General features: G+C 39.8%; 1 protein-coding gene across 3 annotated transcripts in view; it reads left to right on the top strand.

Annotated features, from left to right (window-relative positions):
• pola1 (polymerase (DNA directed), alpha 1) overlaps window positions 1-22212 on the top strand; it is a 255935-nt gene that overhangs the window by 21798 nt on the left and 211925 nt on the right. For all 3 annotated transcript variants that reach the window (XM_041211966.1, XM_041211964.1, XM_041211965.1), the window contains exons 9-15: window positions 3171-3306; window positions 6142-6317; window positions 10355-10467; window positions 11299-11415; window positions 11502-11576; window positions 12152-12290; window positions 19843-19997. In XM_041211966.1, coding sequence (XP_041067900.1) covers window positions 3171-3306; window positions 6142-6317; window positions 10355-10467; window positions 11299-11415; window positions 11502-11576; window positions 12152-12290; window positions 19843-19997 — 911 coding nt within the window. The remainder of the gene's footprint in view (window positions 1-3170; window positions 3307-6141; window positions 6318-10354; window positions 10468-11298; window positions 11416-11501; window positions 11577-12151; window positions 12291-19842; window positions 19998-22212) is intronic.

Raw genomic sequence — 22212 nt, 5'->3', positions numbered from 1 at the left:
TGTTCCACACGTCCTACAAATATAGCACTGTGAATGCTGAATCACTTTGGAACTGACTTTTTTATAATTGTCGAGGAATGGGGAAAAAATAAACTCTGGGAAGTGTGTCATCGTGCAGTTTGAAGGTGTAATCATTCAGAAATTATTATACAGCTATCTCTACCCTCGTTGCTTAACAAGGGAGAGGTGGATAGTGTCTCTGTGGTTCATGCCTAGGCTCTTAACTGATACAGATCTGACGCTCACCATGGTACTGTTGCTGAAGAACTTGTTATTTTAAAAAATGCATTTGTACTTAATGGCTAAGTGACCAATCACATTGAAGTATTCTCTCCTATAGCAAACTAGGAATGCACTGATTAACCCTCGCTTTTCAATATCATTTAAAGATAATGAAATAGTTACACATAGAGGATTAAGAGAGGAGCTGAAATATCATAAACTTAAAAAAAAGTCATAAATGTGTTTTTCTTCATCATAGTGGAGAAATTTGACATTTGTCAAGTATAAAATTAGTTTTTCCAGGCAACAGCTTTCTCAGTAGCAGTGATAAGTATAGTACCCTGTTAAAAACCTTGACACACATCATTCAACAAAATGTAACTATTTTAAGGGCTTTTGCAGCGAGACTAATAGCTTAAAGGACAGGTTTCCTCTGTTTAGTTATTTCTAATTGATTGAGAGATATGGGGGCGATGTGGTGTACATGGACTCCCAAAAGGCATTTGTTAAAGATCCACATAATGGGCTTGCCAGTAAAGTTGAACTTTATAGAGTAAAAGGGGCAGTGGCAGTATGGATATGAAGTTGGCAAAGTGACAGGAAAAGAGAGAAGTAGTGAATTTTTTTTTGGACTGGAGGGAGCTTTTTGCAGGGTTTCACAGGGAATCAGTACTAGATTTATTGCTTTTCTTTATGCTTCTCTATTAATAACCTTATCTTGGGTGCGCAGGGCACAATTTCAAAATTTGCGGGTGACACAAAGCTTGCAAGTATTGTGAACTGTGAGGAGAATAGCGGTAGACTTCAAGAGGTCAGAGCCAGGTTGGTTGAATATGTGAACACGTGGCAGAAGAAATGTAATGTGGAGAACTGTGAAGTAATATATTTTGGTGGGAAGAATGAGGAGAGGAAATATAACCACCACCATCTTGAGATCTTTGCCTAAAGGTAGGTTCAACCCACAGCGCATGACCTCCACCACGGGCAGAGCAAAGAAGTAGGTCCCAAATCCACCCCAGCTGGAACGGGGATTGAGCCTTGAGCTGCTGGTATCAATCTGGTCCACATCTAGCCATCTGTGCCCACTGGCCCCCAAGGAGCCCAAGCTGCTGTGGCAACATACACTAGTATGCATGTTGTAGTCTGGAGCTATCGATGGTGATGGTAGAGGCTTCAATTTCATGTGGCTGTCTAGGAATCTCTCCCACTCTTACAACATTCCATTGATGTATGTTGGAAGGATTTACAAGTTGATACTCAACCTGTTTGGCCATGTATGAATGCACTATCCTTGGCCATCAAGTCCTGGAGTGGGACTTGAACCCGGAGCTTCTAGCTATCCACTGCACCACAAGACCTTCCAAATCTAACCTAAAGTGAGTGCAAGAACAGAGAGACTTGGGGATTTCAAATCCATTTCAGGTTGCAGGGCAGGTTGGGAAATTGGATAAAAAAGGCACATGGGCTTTATACATAATGGCATAGAGTACAAAAGCAAGAAAATTATGATGAACCTTTTATAAAATACTGGTTCAGCCTCAACTGGAGTATTATGTCTAATTCTGGGCACCACAATCTAGGGAGCGTGTGAAGGCTTTAAGAAAGGGTACAGAAAAGATTTATGAGTGGTTCCGGGATGACAGACTTCAGATCCGTGTATAGATTAGAGAAGCTGGGCTTGCTTTCCTTGGGAAAGAGAAAGTTGAGAGGAGGTTTGATAGAAGTTATGATGAGGGGGCTGGATAGAGTAGATAGAGAGAAACTGTTCTCTTTGGAAGGGTCAAGAACCAGAGGATACTGATGTAAGATGATTAGCAAAAGAATCTATGGTGATATGAGGAAAACTTTTTTTAGGATTGATTAGGATCTGGGTTAAAAAAGGGAACTGGATAAGGACCTGAAGAGAGAACATTTGCAGGGCTACAGGGAAAGGGCAGGGAGTGGTACTAGCTGATTGCTCTAGCAAAGAGCCGGCAAGGACGTGATGAGCTGTGTGGCTGCCTCCTGTACTGTAACCAATCTATGCTTGCAGTCTGCAGGGATTTCAACAGTTCACCTCATAGAGAAGCATTGAGTCATTGACAACAGCTTCTGGGTTTCTGTTTTTAACTGAGCATGTATGAACTCTAGAAGCTGCTGTCAGTTTTAGAGGAGTAATGATCTGCCATCATTACTGCAGCAAAATCAGGACAAATATCTTCTATGCTTGAGGATTGTATTTTATCATCTATTATTTTACCAGTTTTCCTGGGTCATGCACTGGCCAACGCTGACCTATTTCCATGTCTTTTCAATTACCACACCGAGCCATATGAAATAATGGAGGCTTATAAGAAATGTACTGCAATAATTGTGGGCAATTTTGATCTTTATATAGATTGGACAAATCAAATTGGCAAAGGTAACCTTGAAGATGAGATCGTAGTGTATTTGGGACAGTTTCTTAGAACAATACATTGTGGAACCAGCTAGGGATCAGGCTATTTTAGACCTGGTAGTGTGCAAGGAGACAGGATTAACTAATGATCTCCTAGTAAAGGTTCCTCTTGGAAAGAGTGATCATAACATAATAGAATTTCACATTCAGTTCAAGGGTCTGAAACTAGTGCCTTAAACTTTAAAAAAAAGGCGATTACAAAGGCATGGAGACAGAATTAGCTGAAGTAGATTGGGAAAATAGATTAAAATGCAAAATGGTAGATAAGCAGCGGCAGACATTTAAGGAGATATTTCATAACTCTCAGGTATATTTTATGTTAAAATATTAGGGATGCTGGAAATCTGAAACAAAAAGATAAAATACTGGAACTACAAAGCAGGTCTGGCAGCATCTGTGGAGAGATTAAAACAGAGAAACATTTAACAGATTCCCTATTTTAAACTTGAAAACATCAGCAATGTATAACTCCTGCTTTTGTGTGTTTTAAGTTGTGAATTTTGATTTGTAGATGACCCCTACGCAATGGAGTTTAATGAGGGAGACTTTGATGAACCCATGGAAACTGAATCTGTCTCCACTGTGGAAATGAAACCTGAAAAAAATATCAAAGTAGAGGAACCAGAGGAGGAAGATAAACCATTCGTGTAAGATGATTGGTGAAAAGAACATTTTGGCAATTACTGTAATATATTATGGAGGGGGTGTATTTTGGTGTAAGGATGAAATGGATACTCAATGGAAGTTGTGCTAAGACATACCTGAAAGTCTGTATTCAGCATGCAACTTTGAAGCAGACCTCTGCAGAGTTAGCACTCAAGTGCCAATTAGAAGCTATTTTTGTGGATCAGTACCAACATTCCCTCTGTGTGGAGACATGGACTTGCAACAAACTGGAAATAACTGCGCAGGGAACAAATGGGCTGCTCACAACCAAAGCTCCCTTTTAAGTTTCACTCTTGGCAATATGGAAATCTCCAAGTGGCCGTGTCATGCCACAGGCAGTCTGCACAACAAAGAAATTGGGAGGGAATGTTGCTCAGTACATGTAGGCTCCACGCACTCACTTCCACTGAAGGTGTGGAGCACCAGACGTGGAGCAGCTACTTTTAGGATGGCTTAGACCAAAATGGATTGCATCTAGGTTCTGGACATATTACTTGCGGTCCTTGTGGAGGTGATTCGAAGGAGGAGGAAAGTCCTGCTCCAGCAGTGGGGGAAGGAGTCCACTTCCCTCTCCTGCCCCCCTCTCGGGCTGTAGCTATTGCTTCTCTGCCTGTCCTGTTGTCTTCCTCCTTTATATACTCCATGACCAAGTACTCCCTTTCTCCTGCAGACTCCTATCAGCTGTCTGATTAGTAAGAGTAGCACAGCACCTACTCTTTTTAGATGAAGTTCTCAGAGAATTTGCAGATTCAGTGTTGATAAGAGTGCTGATGAAGTCCTGACAAAGTCCTTTTCAAACCTACAGCAGTAAGTGAACAGTAAAAGGTGATTATGCCTTTAGTGCTCAAAATGGTCTTTAACACCATGCTTACTCCTGTACTGCTGGCCATTGTTAGTAGTGGGCACTAAATAAAGCAAAATGCCATGCCATTTCATTGATGAGCACTAGCAAGCAATTTAAGTGGCGTTCAGTCCCTTAATGATCTTCCAGGCAGCCGTGCTTAACTAGTTTCAACTCCTTTACCAAGAGGACAACTTGAGCTAAACATGGACCACCTCAGAGGTTCTTTAGTGTCTAAAGGAGCCGTTGAAAATTGCCCCTGTTAACTCTAGGGAATTCTGAAGGGGCAAATAAATGAGGCATGAATCTCGTATTGGGGTTGGATACAATCTTTGGTCAGAATAACAGGGCTAACATTCTGGCTATTTTATGGGTCTGGTCTGTAATTTTGAGAAGAGAAGTAAAGGGATACAAATCAAGTTCAAAACTTGGAGAAGAGGTTAATATTCCTATGGTGGTGTTGATCAATTCATTTTCTTCTGCCCTTGTGGCAGCCCTCAAAAGCATCTTCATAGTTTGAGTACTTTGGCATATTAATGCATCTGCAGGATAAGTTAAGAAGAAGAAAAGTTTCAAACTGACATTGTCCTCCGTCTTAACCTGTGAGGTTTCCCAGTCATGTCCCTCTTGGTGTCTCTTAGAATTTTGGCCACTTAATTTCGTACAAAGCTACTGCTTCATGAATTGAAATGCAAAAATAACCAGAGGAACAGGAGTGTACCATTCAGTCTTTTGAGCTTGTTCCAACATTCAATGTGATCACGGCAGCCTGTACCCTAATTCCATTAACCCCCATTACTCTATATCACTTGACATCCTTATGTAATAAGAATCTATCAGTTTCAGTTTTGGAAATTTCAATTGACCCAGCATTCACAGCTTTTTGGAGTAGAGAGTTCCAGATTTCTCTTAAAATGTGCTTCTTTACTTCACTCTGTCTAACCTTAATACTATGGCCCTCTTGTTCCAGATTTCCCTATCAGAATTAGTAATTTCTCTGTTTCTACCCTATTTGATCCTTTTATAATTTCAAAGACCTCAATTAGATCACCTCTCAACTGTCTAATCTCACGAGAATGACAGTCAAGTTTATGCAACCTGTCTATTTTGTTTAACCCTCTGAACCCTGGTTGTTATTGTTGTTATTCATCTCTTCCAAGGCCAAAATATCTTTCCTGAATTTCTGCGTCCAAAACTGAACTTAATTTTCCAGTTGGGATCTGGCCAAGGCTCTCTATGATCTGGCCAAGGCTCTCTACAACTTATAGCATCGCTCCCTTCCCATTGTATCCTAATCACCTTTTGGGTGAAGATCCCATCAGCCATTTAAATTACTTATTGTACTTGTGAACTAGCTTTTAAAAGTTTATTTAAATGGACATCTAAATCCCATTGCTCTTCCACTTCTAGTCTCATCCAAAGAGCAAAATATTCTGATTTATATTTTCAGGCTACAAAGTGGATGATTTTGCACTTTTTTGCATTAAATTCCATCTGTTGTAGTTTGCCCAGTTACTTGGTCTGTCTTTATGCCCCTTTGTAACTTCCTGTTCCCATCTACGAAAATTACAGTACCTCTTAACTTATTGCCATCTACAAACTTGGATATACAATTCTCTATTCCTTCTTCCAGTCAATAATTTATATGGTGGAAAGCTGAGACCCCAGTGCAGATCTGTGGGGAACACCACTTGTCATATCCCACCAGTCAGCCAATATTTCCTTTACCCACACTCTGACTCCTTCCTCCACACCAGTAACCCATGTCACAAGGTTACCTCATTTGCACACTTTCTTGTGTGAAACCTTGTCAAATGCCTTCTGGAACTCCACACTGACACCATACATAGACACTTCTCTTTCCACCATGCTAGTCCAGATAAAGTCTCCCAAATGATGCTTTGTTAATCAATCTGCATTTTGCTCTTAAAAGAAGAAGTTGTGCATATTTTAAAAGTTTTGCCCTCTTGTTTAGAAACTCTACCTTCACTGAATCTTCTTGCTGGGATCGTATGGACCAAGATGAAAGTAATTCTGTGGTTGAGGTGCAGGTAGATGCAGGTCGTTTGCCATTAGTAACTGGTTCAGAAGGAGAGCAGGTATTCAGATTCTACTGGGTGGATGCTTATGAAGACCAGTATCATCAACCAGGTAATGGCAATATTTTTCAGAGGTTTTAATTAAAAGCACTGAAATTCTGAATAATGTTTCTTTAAAATATACTGATACAGTGGTTAGTTACATGTTATACTGGCATTGTTATGTGCTGCATTTTAATAATTATGTAGTGTCAGATATGATTGCTTTATTAGTTAATTGGTAAGCTTAAGATTTATAGGTACCTGTTACAAAGAAGAGTCAAATAGGACTAAAACATTAACTCTGCTTTTCTCTGCACTGATGCTGCCAGACCTGCTATGTTTTTCTAGCATTTTATGTTTTTATTTCAGATTTCAAGCATCTGCAATATTTTGCTTCTATAGATACCTGTTGTCTCAGACTGTTGACTTGACCATGAAATTGAATTCTTTTTACTCTGCTTCAAATAATTTAGTGTTTGCCTCAACTCTTTCTTGCGGCAAATCAAGCCTGAAAAAATTAGTTCATTCGGACTCTTATCTTCACTCTCTTAGGTATGATCACCCCCTTGTCCCTGACTCCCCTACCAGAGCGAATAGTCTTCCTCTAGCCACCCTACTCTCATAGCTCTCATAACTTGAAAAAACTCTAGTAATACCCATAATAGTGTTCGTTGTTGCAGTAGAGATACACCCAGTGTCACACATCGTTTTCCGATGACAATAGGTTTACATCCCTGGTGTCATCCTTGTGAATCTACTCAGCTCTCATTATGGCGTTACTGCCCAAAACGATACACAACACTCTAACTGGGGCCCAACCATTTTTGTAGGCAAATTTTCAATTCTACATTGCACTCACATCTTCAGCGAATTACAAATTCAAATCCTGAAATTGTTTCTGTTGCTCTACAACTTTCAGCTTCTTTCCACTGCGTTTGTATTCTCATTGCTTGTTCTTCCTTCAAAAATGTATTGCATGACAATTTGCTGCAATAAGTTCCATCTGCCACCTGTCTACCTAGAACCTATCTGTATTTCTGAATTATTTTACTATTTTTCTTGCTGTTTGCTATACCACCAGCCTTGTCATCAGCAAACTTCAATGTACTATGGTCAAGCCCATATCTTCTTTATTTAGAACTACAAGGGACCCAGCATGGCCACAGGGCCACACCACTCTGACCCTTTTTCAATCTGAGCAACATTCACTCACTCTACCCTTTACTGCCTGTCTGTCAATCAATTTTTTATCTGTGCTGTGACATATTGTCTTGCATTGCATCTGTGAATTTTTGTAACAATTTTCCTGAGACATTTTACTTGAATCTGAAAATCCATGTACGCTGCAGCTGCATCCCATTTCTATATCCAATCAGTCAATTCTTACAAAAAAAACTGGCTTAACTGTACCAAACATTACATGATAAGATAACCCTTTGGTTGAAATCCGTGATTCAGACACAAATTGTTAGTTTTTCAGAAGTGTTTTTTTTTTCCCTCCAGTTTCCACTCAAATTTATTTGCTTTTTCGCCAAATGCATAATTGAACCAGCACAATTGGGTAGCATTTTAGTACATAATGTGACTGGTAACTTGGCACAACTTGATTAACAGCCAAAAATAGATTTACCACACAAAGTGTCCGTTCCATTACCTGGAATAACCCAATTTTAAATAACTGAAAATGATTTAAAAAGAACTCATACAGAGCCATTTGCTAGTTGTACTGGCTTTAAAAATGTATCTATTGGTGTCCTTGTGCCTTTTACTTAAAAAAGCTCAAGTTTCGGAGCCTCCTCACAGGCTTGCAAACGAGTACAATTAGCGGAAGCTCGCACCGGTGATTGCTTGGATTTGGGCTCATGGCCAATTTTGTAGGCGGATCATCTTCTAGAGCAACGTTTTTGAATTGCCAAAGATTGCAGAAACTTGAATTGCACTGAATGTAACTTTCCACGAAAAACATTTCCATGATAGTTTATCGATTTCAGGTGAATTGCAATGAAAATACAGGTGCCATCGAGCAGAAATTCCAGGCCTACTTGTTTTAACAGGTTTCTGTTGGCTGCTTTTGATTATCCTATGGAACTCCTAAATCCTCACTAAATTGATCTCAAATTATAGATTCTATGAATTTGTCTACGCCTGTTGCTGGTCGATAGTTGCCTGATTTTGTCATCTTTTCTTTCTTCAATAGAAACGTTCACATACAAACATACAAATTAGGAGCAGGAGTAGGCCACTTGGCCCCTCGAGCCTGAAACTCCATTCAATAAGATCATGGTTGATCTGATTGTGACCTCCATTCCACATACCTGCCTACTTCCAATAACCTTTCACCCCTTCTTATCAAGAATCTATCTGCCTCTGCCTTTAAAAATATTCAAAGACACTGCTTCCACTGCCTTTCCCGCAAGAGAGTTCCAAGATACTCACAACTCTCTGAGAGAAAATAAGCTGACTTTGTTTATCCGAGGAAAACCTGTAGTTTAGACTGTTGCTTAGTTACTTTCTTTAATAGCCCAGAGTGCACACCACCTTGGGTTGGTAACTTATCCACTTTGAGCTCTGCTAATGCTTACAGAACCAATTCCTCTTCTACTTACCCCTTAGCAATTCTTTTACCCCCTTCTCCATTGTACCTATGTTCTAAATTTGACCATTATTTGTAAATATTGCTGCAGTGTGTAATAGCTCTGCCATACCTTCATCCTCCACAACTAGATTTCCTTTTTTAACTCTGAGTGGCCCTACCTTCTCTTTAATTATTATTTTACTTATATAGGAAATAGTAAAGGATTTAAAATATTATTTACTAGCCTTTTTCAAATACTTTTTAACCTTTTACATTCTTTTTCATCTCTCCTTTCCTGTATTTCTAATCATTTTATTTGGTATTGTTACCCGTTGTTTTATTGCAGGGCTTCCTTTTTAATTTGTTCAGTTTTATTCGATGCAGAATTCTATCCTTTGCACACCTTTTCCCTTATAGGCATAAATCTATTTTGCACTCCATCCATCCCCTGTTTGTAGATTCTCTACCACTGATTTATTTTCTGCCCAGCTATTTTGTCCTGATCCCTTCTTATCATGCTGAACTATCTTTTTTTTCAGACTTTGAATTTTTATTGTTCTTTACTGTACTTTCATTAAGCATACTTACTAATTCCCTGTTGTCCTGCTCTTCTCACCTTAGCTAATTGCTCTACTTAATTTCACTGTTCTAAGCCGAGCAATGTTTCATTAATTGTTGGGTCAGAAACATACTATTTTAAAAGTAGCCCTAGTGCATTCCAGAAAATATTCCCCATTTTGATTTTCATTGCATTTATTTCAGCTTGTCTTTGGACAATTAAAATCGCTCTATAAAGTGCCACATTCTTGCATAACATACGGATTACCCCCAATATCTCATCTCCACTGTTTTGTTGGCCTGTGATGCACTTGGATAGTTGTGCTGCTTCCTTTCCTATTGCTATTTTTAAATTCTTTGGTGAAATGTGAGGGTCACTGGCAAGGCCAGTATTTGTTGCTCATCCCTAATTGACTTTGAGGAGGCCTACCCATAAGCATTCTGACTCAATATAAATCTGTAGTGTGTCCTTGCAGACTAGCACTGTCATGGAATCCTTTCTAATGTTGCAGCTTTTCTAATCTGTCCCTCCTGAGTATTTTCTAACCGGAAATGTTCAGTTCCCTGGTTGATAATACTATTATATATGTCCACAGGGGAGCCAATTGATTTTCTCCTTTTCTTCTCTCCCTCGCACCCTATTAACTTTCCCCACCCCCACCCGATCCCTACCCAGCCTTTAGCTAATGGTTTCCTGAGGCATAATGTGGCATCCAACTGTTGTCTTGCCTGAGATTAGCTAGGAACACAGTTTAAAGATTGAACCTGGATGATCTTCCTCTGTATTTTAAGAAAAAACTGAAACATTGTTTAAAAAATACCCAATAAATGAAAAAGCAGGCCAAGAGTACTTTGGAACTAAATGACGTTTGTTTCTGGCCTTGTAATGGTACATAGATCTAATGAAATGACTGTTGCTGCATGTTTGTTTTAGGTTGGAAAGACAATAACTGACCGTTTTGAGTTTTTCTTAGGAGTCGTATATCTCTTTGGCAAAGTGTGGATTGAATCAGCAAAGACACATGTCAGCTGCTGCGTGGCTGTGAGAAACATTGAGCGCACAATATACCTGTTGCCACGGGAAACGGTACGCAATGGCCTTGATCTTGTCATAAAGTTGTTTGTAATGGAACATGTTATTCAATTTTATAAACCAGTCAACTTAAGGTTCATAATATGTACTATCTGTTATTTTCATTGTGGTGATTGTATGGTGGCTATGCCTTTTGTATTGATGCAATCATATATCAGCTGCTTGGAGTAAATCTCCTTTTTAAAATATATTTAAATTTTAACTATTTGCTAACTTGAAATGTAAATTCGATTGCCAATTCATCCTGTTTGTTTTTCTTTAAATCTAATTATCACATTTTGCAATGCCTCTTCTGGATCTGTTAAAATGTCTCCTTAAGAGATTGATTAATTTTTATATGATCTTTTCTGAGTTGGAAGATTATGGGTTCAAGGCCCACTGTAGACTTGAGCACTTAATGTACGCTGACACAGTTACAATACTGAAGGAATACCATCCTTTTGGATGAAACTTTATACCGAGGCTTTGCCTGCCTGCTCAAGTAGCACAAAAGATTCCATGGCACTAATGGAAGGAGAGTAGGGACAAAATGTTTACTTGGTCAAAAGATTATCAGGTTGTTCATCAGTTTGCAAATTGGCTGCCATGTCTCCACCTCAGAAATATTTCATTGCTTGAGATATCTTGAGGGCATAATTAGGTGCTGTGTGAAACCCAGTGTGTTTGCTGCTTTGTTCTTTCAATATTCCATGTTAAGATGAGATTATATAATATTATGTTATCAACTAAGACATGTAGTGACTGTTTAAACTTTAATGTTTTTTATTATTTCGAGATATTTTGAAAATGATAAAAATTGATTTATTCACTATGACTTATTTTCAGCGCATAAATCTGAAAAGTGGCGAGGATACAGAGACACCTATAACAATGCTGGATGTTTATCAGGAATTCAGTGAGGCGATTTCTGAAAAATACAAAATAATGAAGTTCAAATCAAAGGTTAGTAAGCTGCAGGATTTTCCGAAATTCATCCAATCGGTGATTTCCTATGACTTCATTGACTTGGTGATGTTTTAATTTTTCAGAAAGCGGAGAGAAAGTATGCTTTTGAAATTCCAGATGTTCCTGAAAATTGTGAATACCTAGAAATCAAATACGCAGTAAGTATAGGACAATTCCTAAATTGATTGTAAGAATGCATCCTAATTTGTGTTTAGGCCATGTGTGTTGTGGCTTGCCTTCAGGTGAACCGAATTGATTATTCTTGATTTCTATTGATAGCATTTTTGTGGCAGGAAAGCATATTCTTGTCTGCCAAGTAATGACACTGCAGACTCTGGTGTATATGCAAGTTATGAAGGAATATAATTAATCTCTTGCAGGTCATTGCACTCTAATTTTATATTTTGGATTGAATAAGAGGAAGCTAAATGAGTATATGAGGTGGGGAAAGGAATCCTGGATATGTCACTAGGGTTAGCCGAAGTAAATAGGGTGAATGAAGACTTGTAGAGGCGAGAATGGCCTGTTTCTGTACTGTAAATACTATGTAATGATTAAATACACAAACCATGGTATTTAGCTGAATGTTTTCAGCATTTTATCATCAAGCTTGAAAAAGTCTTTGTGAACGCTTATCTCTCCACTGTCAATAAACTAGTACAGTGAATACCCAACCTTGTGTTGCTGTTTTAATGATTGAAATGTTTGTAATTGGCATTATTGCTTGATGCAGGCTGACCTACCTCAACTTCCTTCTGACTTAAAAGGGGAAACCTTTTCTCAAGTGTTTGGTACCAATACATCCAGTCTTGAACTTCTGCTCCTGAACAGGAAGATCAAGGGACCAGGTTGGCTGGAACTCAAGGCTCCACGTAAGAATTCTGTATTTTATTTATTTATCATAAACCTTTTTATCTAGATAGAAGAAAGATTACATTTATACAGTACCAGTGACTTCAGTATACCCCAAAAGCTTCACAATCATTCTATCATTCTTGAAGTGTAGCCACTGTTGTAATGTAGGAAGTGTGATAGCCAATTTATGCACTACAAACTTTCACAAACATAAGAACACAAGAAATAGGAACAGGAGAAGACCATTCGGCCCCTTTAGCTTGCTCCGCCATTTAATAAGATCATGGCTGATCATCTTCTGTTTCGATTTCCACATTCCCATCTACCCCCAATAACCTTTGATTCCCTTGCCTAACAAGAATCAATCTACTTCTGCCTTAAAAATATTCAATGACCAGGCCTCTACTGCCTTCTGAGGCGCAGAGTTCCAAGTCGCACAATCCTCTGAGAGAAAAAATTCTCCTCATCTCTGTCCTAAAAGGGCGACCCCTAATTTCAAAACAGCGTCCCCTAATACTGGACTCACCCACAAGAGGAAACATCCTTTTCACGTCCACCTTGTCAAGACCGTTCAGGATCTTGTATACTTCAATCAATCATCCCTCACTCTTCTAAACTCCTGTGGAAACAAGCCCAGTCTGTCCAACCTTTCCTCCTAAGACAACACACTCATTCCAGGTATCAATCTAGTAAACCCCATTTGAACCCCCTCCAATGCCCCTACATCCTTCCTTAAATAAGGAGACCAAAACTGCACGCCGTATTCGAGATGCGGTCTCACCAATGCCCTGTATAACTGAAGCATAACATCCTTACTTTTATGTTCGATCCCTTTCATAATAAAGGATAGCATTCCATCAACTGCCTTAATCATTTACTGTACCTGCAAACTAACTTCTTGTGACTCATGTACTAGAACACCTAGATCCTTCTGCACCTAGAATTATGCAACCATTCTCCATTTAAGTAGTACTCTGCTTTTTTATTGTTCCTGCCAAAGTAAACAACTTCACATTTTCCCACATTAAACTCCATTTGCCAGATCTTTGCCCACCTCCTCAACCTACCCATATCCATCTGCAACCTCCTTATATCCTCTTCACAACATACTTTCCTAACTATCTTTGTGTCATCTGCAAATTTAGCTACCATGTCTTGCTCCCCTCATCTAAGTCATTGATGTAAACAACAATGAGATAAGTGAGCAGGCAATCTCTTTGTGATTTTGGTTGAGGGTAAATTGGCCAGGACACTTGCTCCTCCTTGAATAGTGCCATCGGATCTTTATACATACACCTGAGAGGGTAGTTGATGACTTGGTTTATCGTCTCAGTTGAAAGATGGAATTTTTTTCACCCCATTTTAATCCTTTCCTCTGCTGAAAATTCACCTTTTTAAGTGGGTAATCATTCCAGGGGTACCAGTAGCCTGTCACTACATTATTCAAGGGCCATCCTTCATATTGAATAGCAAGCCTCTGCAGGTGATTTGACTACAGGGAGGCATTAAGTGTTAGTACAAATGGATTTTTCCTCCTCATTTGAAGTACATCAATCAGATTAGCTACTTCAGCACATATTGGGAATCAAATGTAGGAACTTGTGTTTTGCATTTCCCTTGTGCTACACATGGCTATTTGAGGCCCATGCTAGAAATCAATTATTAAACACCACAGCATTTTACTGGTCACACTTCACAGTTTTATCCCTACATTTGTGAAAGCTTGACCGTCCATATGGCTCAATGCAGGCATCTAGGCAAAGATACCCGGTGGTTATCATTTACTAGCCTCTTCACCCCACCACTTCAAGGCACTTCACAAGCATGATCAGTCAAAGGTGAACACAAAGCCAAACGAAAGATACTTGGGCAAAATATGTTGAATAGTGAAATCAGAGAGGATGAGAAACTACTCTGTTTAGAGATGGTGGGATGATCACATTGGTGAAAAACCCAAGGTGGGGATGGCGAGGTGAGTAAGGGATGAGAAATTGAAAGATGTGAGACAGCTGGAACAAAGTGAGGTACGCAAAGGTGGAGAAGCTACCAGAGTAGTTGGGGAAGGGATCAAAGTGTGATTTTTGTGACGTGGGCTGTCCTGGCACCTCAGCAGTTTGGGCAGTTTGGGTGGTGGAAAATTAAGCAGGTGGAGAGGCTCCAATAAAATGAACATGGTACTGCCAAGCACCATTCATATTTCTGTCGAAGCTGAGCGATTCATTACTGGTTACAGTCTATAGCAGTTATTCAAGATTAACATATTGTAACTGAGATATTTGACTTTATTAAAACGGTCTCTCTTGAAAGGTGTAGCGAGTTAGAACATAACTGTTTGCATCTTTGTGAAGCAGAAAAGTCTTTGATTTACAAACAGTAAAAGAACAAAAGTACTTTGGTTTTTGCAGTATCTCCGAGATGCCCCGAAGCATTTCCTTACAGCCAACAATTTAGTGCACTTTTGAAAAGACGATAAAGCCCACCCCATACAGACAATAGCATACCAACAATCATAAGAGAAAAGGGAAAAAAACTTTAACAGATAATACACAATCCCTTAAGGCAATGAGGAAAAGCTACAGGAGACCGCAATAGCCAATAACTCCTCATAATCGCGGGTAACTACCAATTTACTTCCCACATGTGTCACTGTCCTCTTTCCTCAGGAACTTGACTAATTCTTTTTAAACAGACTCTCAAATCCATACTCACTTCACATATTGGTAATCTTTCAGAGGGCAATGGATTTGTTATGAGAAGTAATATTTACCGACATGAAATCCAGCTGCTTCCCTACAAGTCTTGTCTGCACATATTGCCATCCTATTATTCCTATCCCTCTCAAAAAAAAAAAAATTCATCCAACTGGACAGCATCCAATCCCTTCGTTGTTTAAAAGGGCCTCAGTCACCTCCTGTGTAGAGAGATCAAAACTAGACACTGTATTTGAAGTGTGGACATATGGAGGTTTCTAAACCTGCTTTAATGGTCTTAGCAACACAGCCTAAAACTTTATTTGCTTTCCCTCTATTAGCCATGTACTTCTTTTGAATATCTAAAGGATGATCATTTTTATCCCCCATCTCCTTCTTAATCTTTAAGGAATATGCTTGTGTGATGTAAAGATTTCTGCAATTTTCTAACTCCAAAACTGAATGCTGTACATGTCCACATTAAAGAACAGCTGCCACATGCTAAGTCAGCCCACAGCATGTTGATTTTTTTTTTTGCCTGAATGGCTAAGCCTGTGCACATGTTTTGTTATCCATTAATTTATGAGTAACTCTGTCAATGCTCTAATCTAAATTGTTCAAGCTGGTAGCTAGCATGAGGCCTTATGGAATTTCCATTGTTATATTAGCAGAGGGATTATGAACCTGTATTTCTGCAGCTGTGGTAGACCCCACCATTTTGTTTTTACTTTTGAGTACACTTGCTGTACAATGTTTCTGCATCTCAGTTATCAGCTGGAACCGGAATTATACAAAGCTATTATGTGTAAAGCAAGTCTTGTTGTTCTGATTTGCTTTGGCAAGTGCTGCACGTTGTCTGCGATGGTGCAACTTCTACGTCACTTCAACACAGGATTCTTGGATCGTTTCTGTTTAGCGGTTCAAATTCAAGCTGGTAAACATCTTAAATTTTAAAAAAAGTTAGGTGCCACTCCCAAAGTAGTGGGAACCATGGGTGATTTTTGTTTTTTACTCCCATCTCTAGCCTCAGGCATGCAGACTACTTGCAGATCCCAAACTGTTGGTCCAGCTCAGATGACCTAATTTCAGTACTGACTGAAAACTTAATCTGGGACCTTCTGATTCGTGTGGATTCATTGGAGAGTTAATTAAAATCTTTTCTATGTATTTTCTGAATTCTCTATATTCTCAAACAAGAGAGTTGATCCAAGCATAATATTTCTTGGCAAATTATTTATGCTTTTGAAAATACAGCTGTAGCATCATATAGCTCATTTAATTTTGTCTTTAGCACTATTATGATACTCTAAATGGTCTCTGATTGCTCTGTCAAGATAATTACATAAATATAGGTTTAGCATTTTGCTTAGTGTAGTTCTTTTGTTGTACCATCACTGGGAACACGCGTATTGCGAGTGGATCTAAATTGATACCAACTGAAATCCTTTTTGTTTGCCATTTATTCTGTTTCTCGAACCAATGTATGCTTTTGTAACACCCAAAGCACCCTGCAAATGCATTCTAAAGCTGCTAATCTTTAGCTGAAGAGGCATCTCTATTCCCATCTTCCTTTGCACGTTTAATAATCTATGGTTTGGGAAAAGAGAGATTTACTGTATGAGCAGCGCTTGATAGTATTCATCTGTTCTCTATTATTAAGGATGTAACCCAATCTCTTTGGGTAAACTGCACTGAATTTACTCTGCATGTGTGTGTCCAAGTGGCATGGCTACTATTGGAGGAATATCACCATTCTGCAAAGATGGCAACTGATTTTTTTTGTACTTGTCATTAGGCATAATGTTACTGAAAGATTTGTTTTCCTTTCCCATCCTTCGTGTTGCTAAGTAACAGCAATAAGTATTTGTAGCTTGGTGCCAATAATAATTTAAGTATGCTGGTCTATTCCGTGTTTTGTATCTGACACTAGCACAGACTGATCATCAGAAGGCCTGAAGTGAAGAAGACCAGCAGGGCCTGGTCAGTTTGAGCTGGCTGCATTTATTGTCCCTCTCCTGTAGGCCTGGGAAAGCTGTGGGCTGTCTTGAATCAGTACAGTCCTTGTGGCCATGGAAGCCAGCCTATTTTAGAGAATATTAAGGCTCAACCATAAAACGTGGACTTAGAGTCCTGTGTGAAGGCCATTTGCTATATAAACAGAAAATGCTAGAAACACTCAGCAGGTCAGGCAGCATCGGTGGTTAACATTTCAGATTGATGACCCTTCATTAGAACAGTAGTGAGCACTGAGACATTTTGTTTTGCTACTGATTTCCCTCCTACAGGGGATCCACCTGAATTTTATTGGTTCTCGCCTTACAGAAAAGGCACACAACCAGTTGCAGCAGCTCCATGGTCACCTCCTACAGTTTACTTAAGAACAGCAGTGCTACCTTATACTGGAGCAGAATGGGCATATTTGTGGTGTGGTGCAAGTGAAATAGTGGAGAAGCTAAAGTTGTATCAAAACTTGTGCCTGGTACTATCCATCTTTCCTCTTGTGCCCCTCCTGAACGTGCTGACTCATGCTGAGCTGTGATTCCAAGGGCACAGTCAACCCTCTTAGTACCTTACTCAATCAGCAATTAATGTACGAACGCAGACATTGTGTGTTGGCTTTTTGATTTAGAGAGGCATTACAGACTAGCCTGCTCTTGTCCATCCCTCATTCATCTCATGTTCACACAAAAACCTACTTTGCATCATTTTTTTGCCTTTTGGTCTTAACCCAGAAACATTGAGGCTGATAATAGCACCATTATTACTGTTATGACTGACATGGATTGGCTTAGCACCAAATGCAGATTGACCATGGTTTGTTTCACACTGGTGGATACATTTGTCCACTAATTCTGCTGATCCAAAAATGTGCCCATATCCTCTCCCAAATCAAGTCCTTGTCCTCACTGACCTATGTTCACTGCCCCCATCCCCCACACCAAGTCCCCTGGCATCTACAATTTCAAATTCTCATCCTCTATTTAAATTGCTTCATGGTGTTGCCTCTCTGTGTAACCTCCTCCAGCCCTACAGTTAACAACCCCTCCCTCCTCCATCCTGTACCTTGTAAGCTGTGTTTCTTTTGCCTCTTGTGCATCCTTTTGCCCTATCATTGGTGCCTAGGTAATAAGCTTTGGAACTCCATCCCTAAACTCTTCCTCTACTCTACCTCTCTCTTTTCCTTTAGAATCCTTCTTTAAAATCCATCGCCTTTACCCAACTTCTATTCACCCTTCCAAGTATCATATCCTTTTAGCTGGGTATTCATCTGTGATTCCTGTGACGTGCCTTGAATGTTTTTCCTTGTAGAATGTGCTATATAAATAGAAGTTGTTGCCTAGTACATTTACCTTTTTTCCTGTAAAATGCTAATGTTCACTATTTTAACTCAAAGTGGTGGTGACCTGTCTGGTTTTGCTGCAGTTTTGTAGATTTGTGTTCCCCTACATTGTTGGCATATTGTTATGTCACTGAACTAGCACCCTGGAAACTGAGTTAACAATCTAGCGATTGTAAGTTTTTTGACAGCAGTGGAGGCTAGGCCATTGAATATATTCAAGGCTGTGTTAGATTTTTGAGCAAAATGGAATCTAGGGTTATGGGCAGCAAAGTGGAGTTAAGGCCACAATCGGATCAGCCAGGATCTTACGACAGCACAGGCTTGAGGGGCCAAATGGCCTATTTCTCATGATCTTATGATATTAAATGCTACCATGATAGTTCGAGAATTCAAATTCAGTTCTTTTCATATCTAGGAGTATAAAACTGTTTTTTGTACAAGTTACCATGAAGCTATTGGGTTGTCATTATAGGAAAGGAGACCTTTTGTCTTTATCCAGTCTGTTCTATATGTCTCTAGCCCCACACTAACATGGTTAACACTGTGATAAAAGCAAAAAACTGCAGATGCTGGAAATCCAAAACAAAAATAAAAATACCTGGAAAAACTCAGCAGGTCTGACAGCATCTGCGGAGAGGAACACAGTTAACGTTTCGAGTCCTTATGACTCTTCAACAGAACTTCTGTTGAAGAGTCATACAGACTCGAAACGTTAACTGTGTTCCTCTCCACAGATGCTGTCAGACCTGCTGAGTTTTTCCAGGTATTTTTATTTTTGTTTTGGTTAACAGTGTCTTTGAGGTGGGCAAGCTTCTGAATTGCTATTCAAATCGCTACACAGTAGCTCAAGAAGAATTCCCACCACGACCTTCTCTGGACAGCTAGGGATGGGTAATAAACACCATTCTTGCCAGTGACATCCTTTTTTTTTCATTCATGGGATGTGGGCGTTCCTGGTTAGGCCAGCATTTATTACCCATCCCTAATTGCCCTTCAGAGGGAAATTAAGAGCCAACAGCATTGCTGTGGGTCTGGAGTCACATGTAGGCCAGACCAGGTAAGGACAGCAGATTTTCTTCCCGAAAGGACATTAGTGAACCAGATGGGTTTCTACAGCAATTGACAATGGTTTCATGGTCATCATTTACAGATTTTTATTGAATTCAAATTCCACTGCCTGCCATGGCAGGATTCGAACCTGGGTCCCCAGAACATTACCCTTGTCTCTGGATTGCTAGTCCAGCGACAATACCACCACCCCATCACCCTGTAAATCCTGAGAATGAATAGAAAAAAAAAAGAGCAATTTTTAACTCTTGGGTTCCCTCTTTCGTTTTGAAACACTTGCTTAAATTCCTGTTTTGAGTTTGAATTTGATTTGTTTGCAGTCCTAACTGGGTTTCACATGATATCAGGTGGGGTGAGGTGAAGGGTGAGGGGGAGGACAGAAGGGGTTGGATGTTTATGTAAGGTTGAGATTTTTACTTGGTGGCTTTTGGTGCGATGTAAATGTAACTGATTGTCTGTTTCTCTGCTCAGAGCTTCCCAACAAACCCATGAGTTGGTGCAAAGTGGAGGCTGTTGCACTAAAACTTGACCATGTGACTGTAGTAAAAGATATTCCTCCTCCTCCTCTTGTCATTATGTCAGTCAGCATGAAGACTGTGCAGAACTCGAAGACTCATCAGAATGAGGTATGAGTTTAAAAATAAAGCCTCATTTTTAATATGTTAGTACTGGTCCTCATTAACACCTGCTTCTGCCAACACCCAAATGTTGCCTTGTATTAACTGTTTTGGTTTTATAGCATTGACAAGGCTAAGGGTTCACAAGATTATACTTTGCGATCTGTTCATCAAATAAAAGTGCTTTTCCACATCCTGATGGTTTTATGAATGGTCTGCATTTTAGGCAGATTGTGAATTGTGCCTAGCATATTTGAAATCTGATTAGGATGATTTTCGTTTGAAAATGTTGAGTTTAGTATCTGTGTTCTTATTGTTGATATCTGTAGGGAGCATAACTCATTTTTCTCCATGTGCAGCACGATCGATACCCAAGACACTTTCAGTTGCGACCATCCTGGTAGCCATCACTTCGTTTTGTAAATTGTTTGCATCTGAGCGTACAGTGGCAAGTGGGACTAATGTCTCTTCATTTGAGGCTTTTTGATTGGATTGTTTGTTTGTTTTGATCTTAATTGAAATGAATTTTTAGTAATCTCAATCCTTTACCCTCATTTAATGTTTGTTTCTGTTTAAGTGCTAATGACCTCACCGTGTTTGCTTCTTGAATGGAATATGCTGAACACAACAGTGTGAATCAACTGATTTGACAAACACTTGATGCTGAATCACTTCAGCATTGGTGATGCAAAGTGTGTATTTAGGTGGGGGTGGAATTTTAAAAAAAGTTATAAATCTGAAACCGGATCCTAACCCACCTCCAGTCTGCCCACTTCCAGTTTCAACAAAGATGGGTTGGAGGTAGTGGGAGCAGGCAAGAAACCCACTCAGATTGCAGGCTGCTCAATAAATATTAGAATAAAGTTGCATGTCTCAGAATCAACGACCATTTTACTTTTAACTCTGGCTGATCGGGATTCTTGGGCCTTGGGAAACTTGGCTCAAAGGCAGCCGAGAGCTGCTAGATCCTGGAAGTACTTTGGTGTGCAGGGCACAACTTCAAAATTTGCGGGTGCCACAAAACTTGGTGTTGTGAACTGCGAGGGGGATGGTGCTAAATTTCATAAGGACATAGACAGGCTGGTGAAACGGGCAGACAAGTGGCAGATGAAGTTTACTGCGAAGAACTGTGAAGTAATTCATTTTGGTAGGAAGGATGGGCAGAGGCAATATAAAATAAAGGGCACAATTCTAAAGGGGGTTCAGGAGCAAAGGAACCTGGGGGTATATGTGCACAAATCATTGAAGGCTGCAGGGCAGGTTAAGAGAGTGGTTAATAAAGCATATAGGATCCTGGGCATTATAAATAGGGACATAAAGTACAAAAGTAAGGAAGTTATGATGAACCCTGTATAAAGCACTGGTTCAGCCTCAACTGGAGTATTGCGTCCAGTTCTGGGCACCACGCTTTAGGAAAGATGTAAAGGCAGTAGAGAGGGTTGCAGAAAAAGTTCACGAGAATGTTTCCAGGGATGAGGAACTTCAGTTACGTGGATAGATTGGAAAAGCTGGGGCTGTTCTCCTTGCCAAAGAGAAGGTTGAGAGGTGATTTGATGGAGGTGTTCAAAATCATGTGAGGTCTGGATGGAGTATATGGGGAAAAACTGTTTCCATTAGTGGAAGGATCAAGAACCAGAGGACACTGATTTAAGCTGATTGGCAAAAGAAGCAATGGTGAAATGAGGAAAATTCTTTTTACACAGTGAATATTTAGGATCTGTGTGGTTGAGGCAGATTCAATCATGGCTTTTTAAAGAGAATTAGATCATTATTTGAAGAGGAAAAATTTGCAGGGAAAATACTGGGTATTGGGACTAGGTGAACTGCTCTTGTAGAGAGCCGACACTGACACGATGGGCTGAATGGCCTCCTGTGCCAAAACCATTTATGATTCTAAGTGCCTTTCCATTTAGCTGATGATTCCAGTTTACCTGCTTCATCCACTCTCACATGACCAGATAACCCCTAAACCTTCCAATCTCCCCTGACCCTTCCAAACTCCCCTTCCTTCCTCTCTGTTCCTTGGCTGTGGCTAGTTATGTGGCAAGGAATGTTAACTGGGTTCAGCTATTAAATTTGAAAGGACCTGAGGGAAACCCATTCTTCCAGGTTTGCTCACCTCAAACCAACAACCCCATAGCCCCTCTCACCTCCGGCTCCCCAGCTCCTGTCTTGCCTCTGAGCTAATATCTAGACCTCGCTTTAGTTAACTCAGTTCTTTTGG

Source organism: Carcharodon carcharias, chromosome 18 (genome assembly GCF_017639515.1).
Source record: "Carcharodon carcharias isolate sCarCar2 chromosome 18, sCarCar2.pri, whole genome shotgun sequence".
Lineage (NCBI taxonomy): Eukaryota > Metazoa > Chordata > Chondrichthyes > Lamniformes > Lamnidae > Carcharodon > Carcharodon carcharias.
Note: the sequence above shows the minus strand (reverse complement) of the source record. Positions and strands in the feature narration are given on the sequence as shown.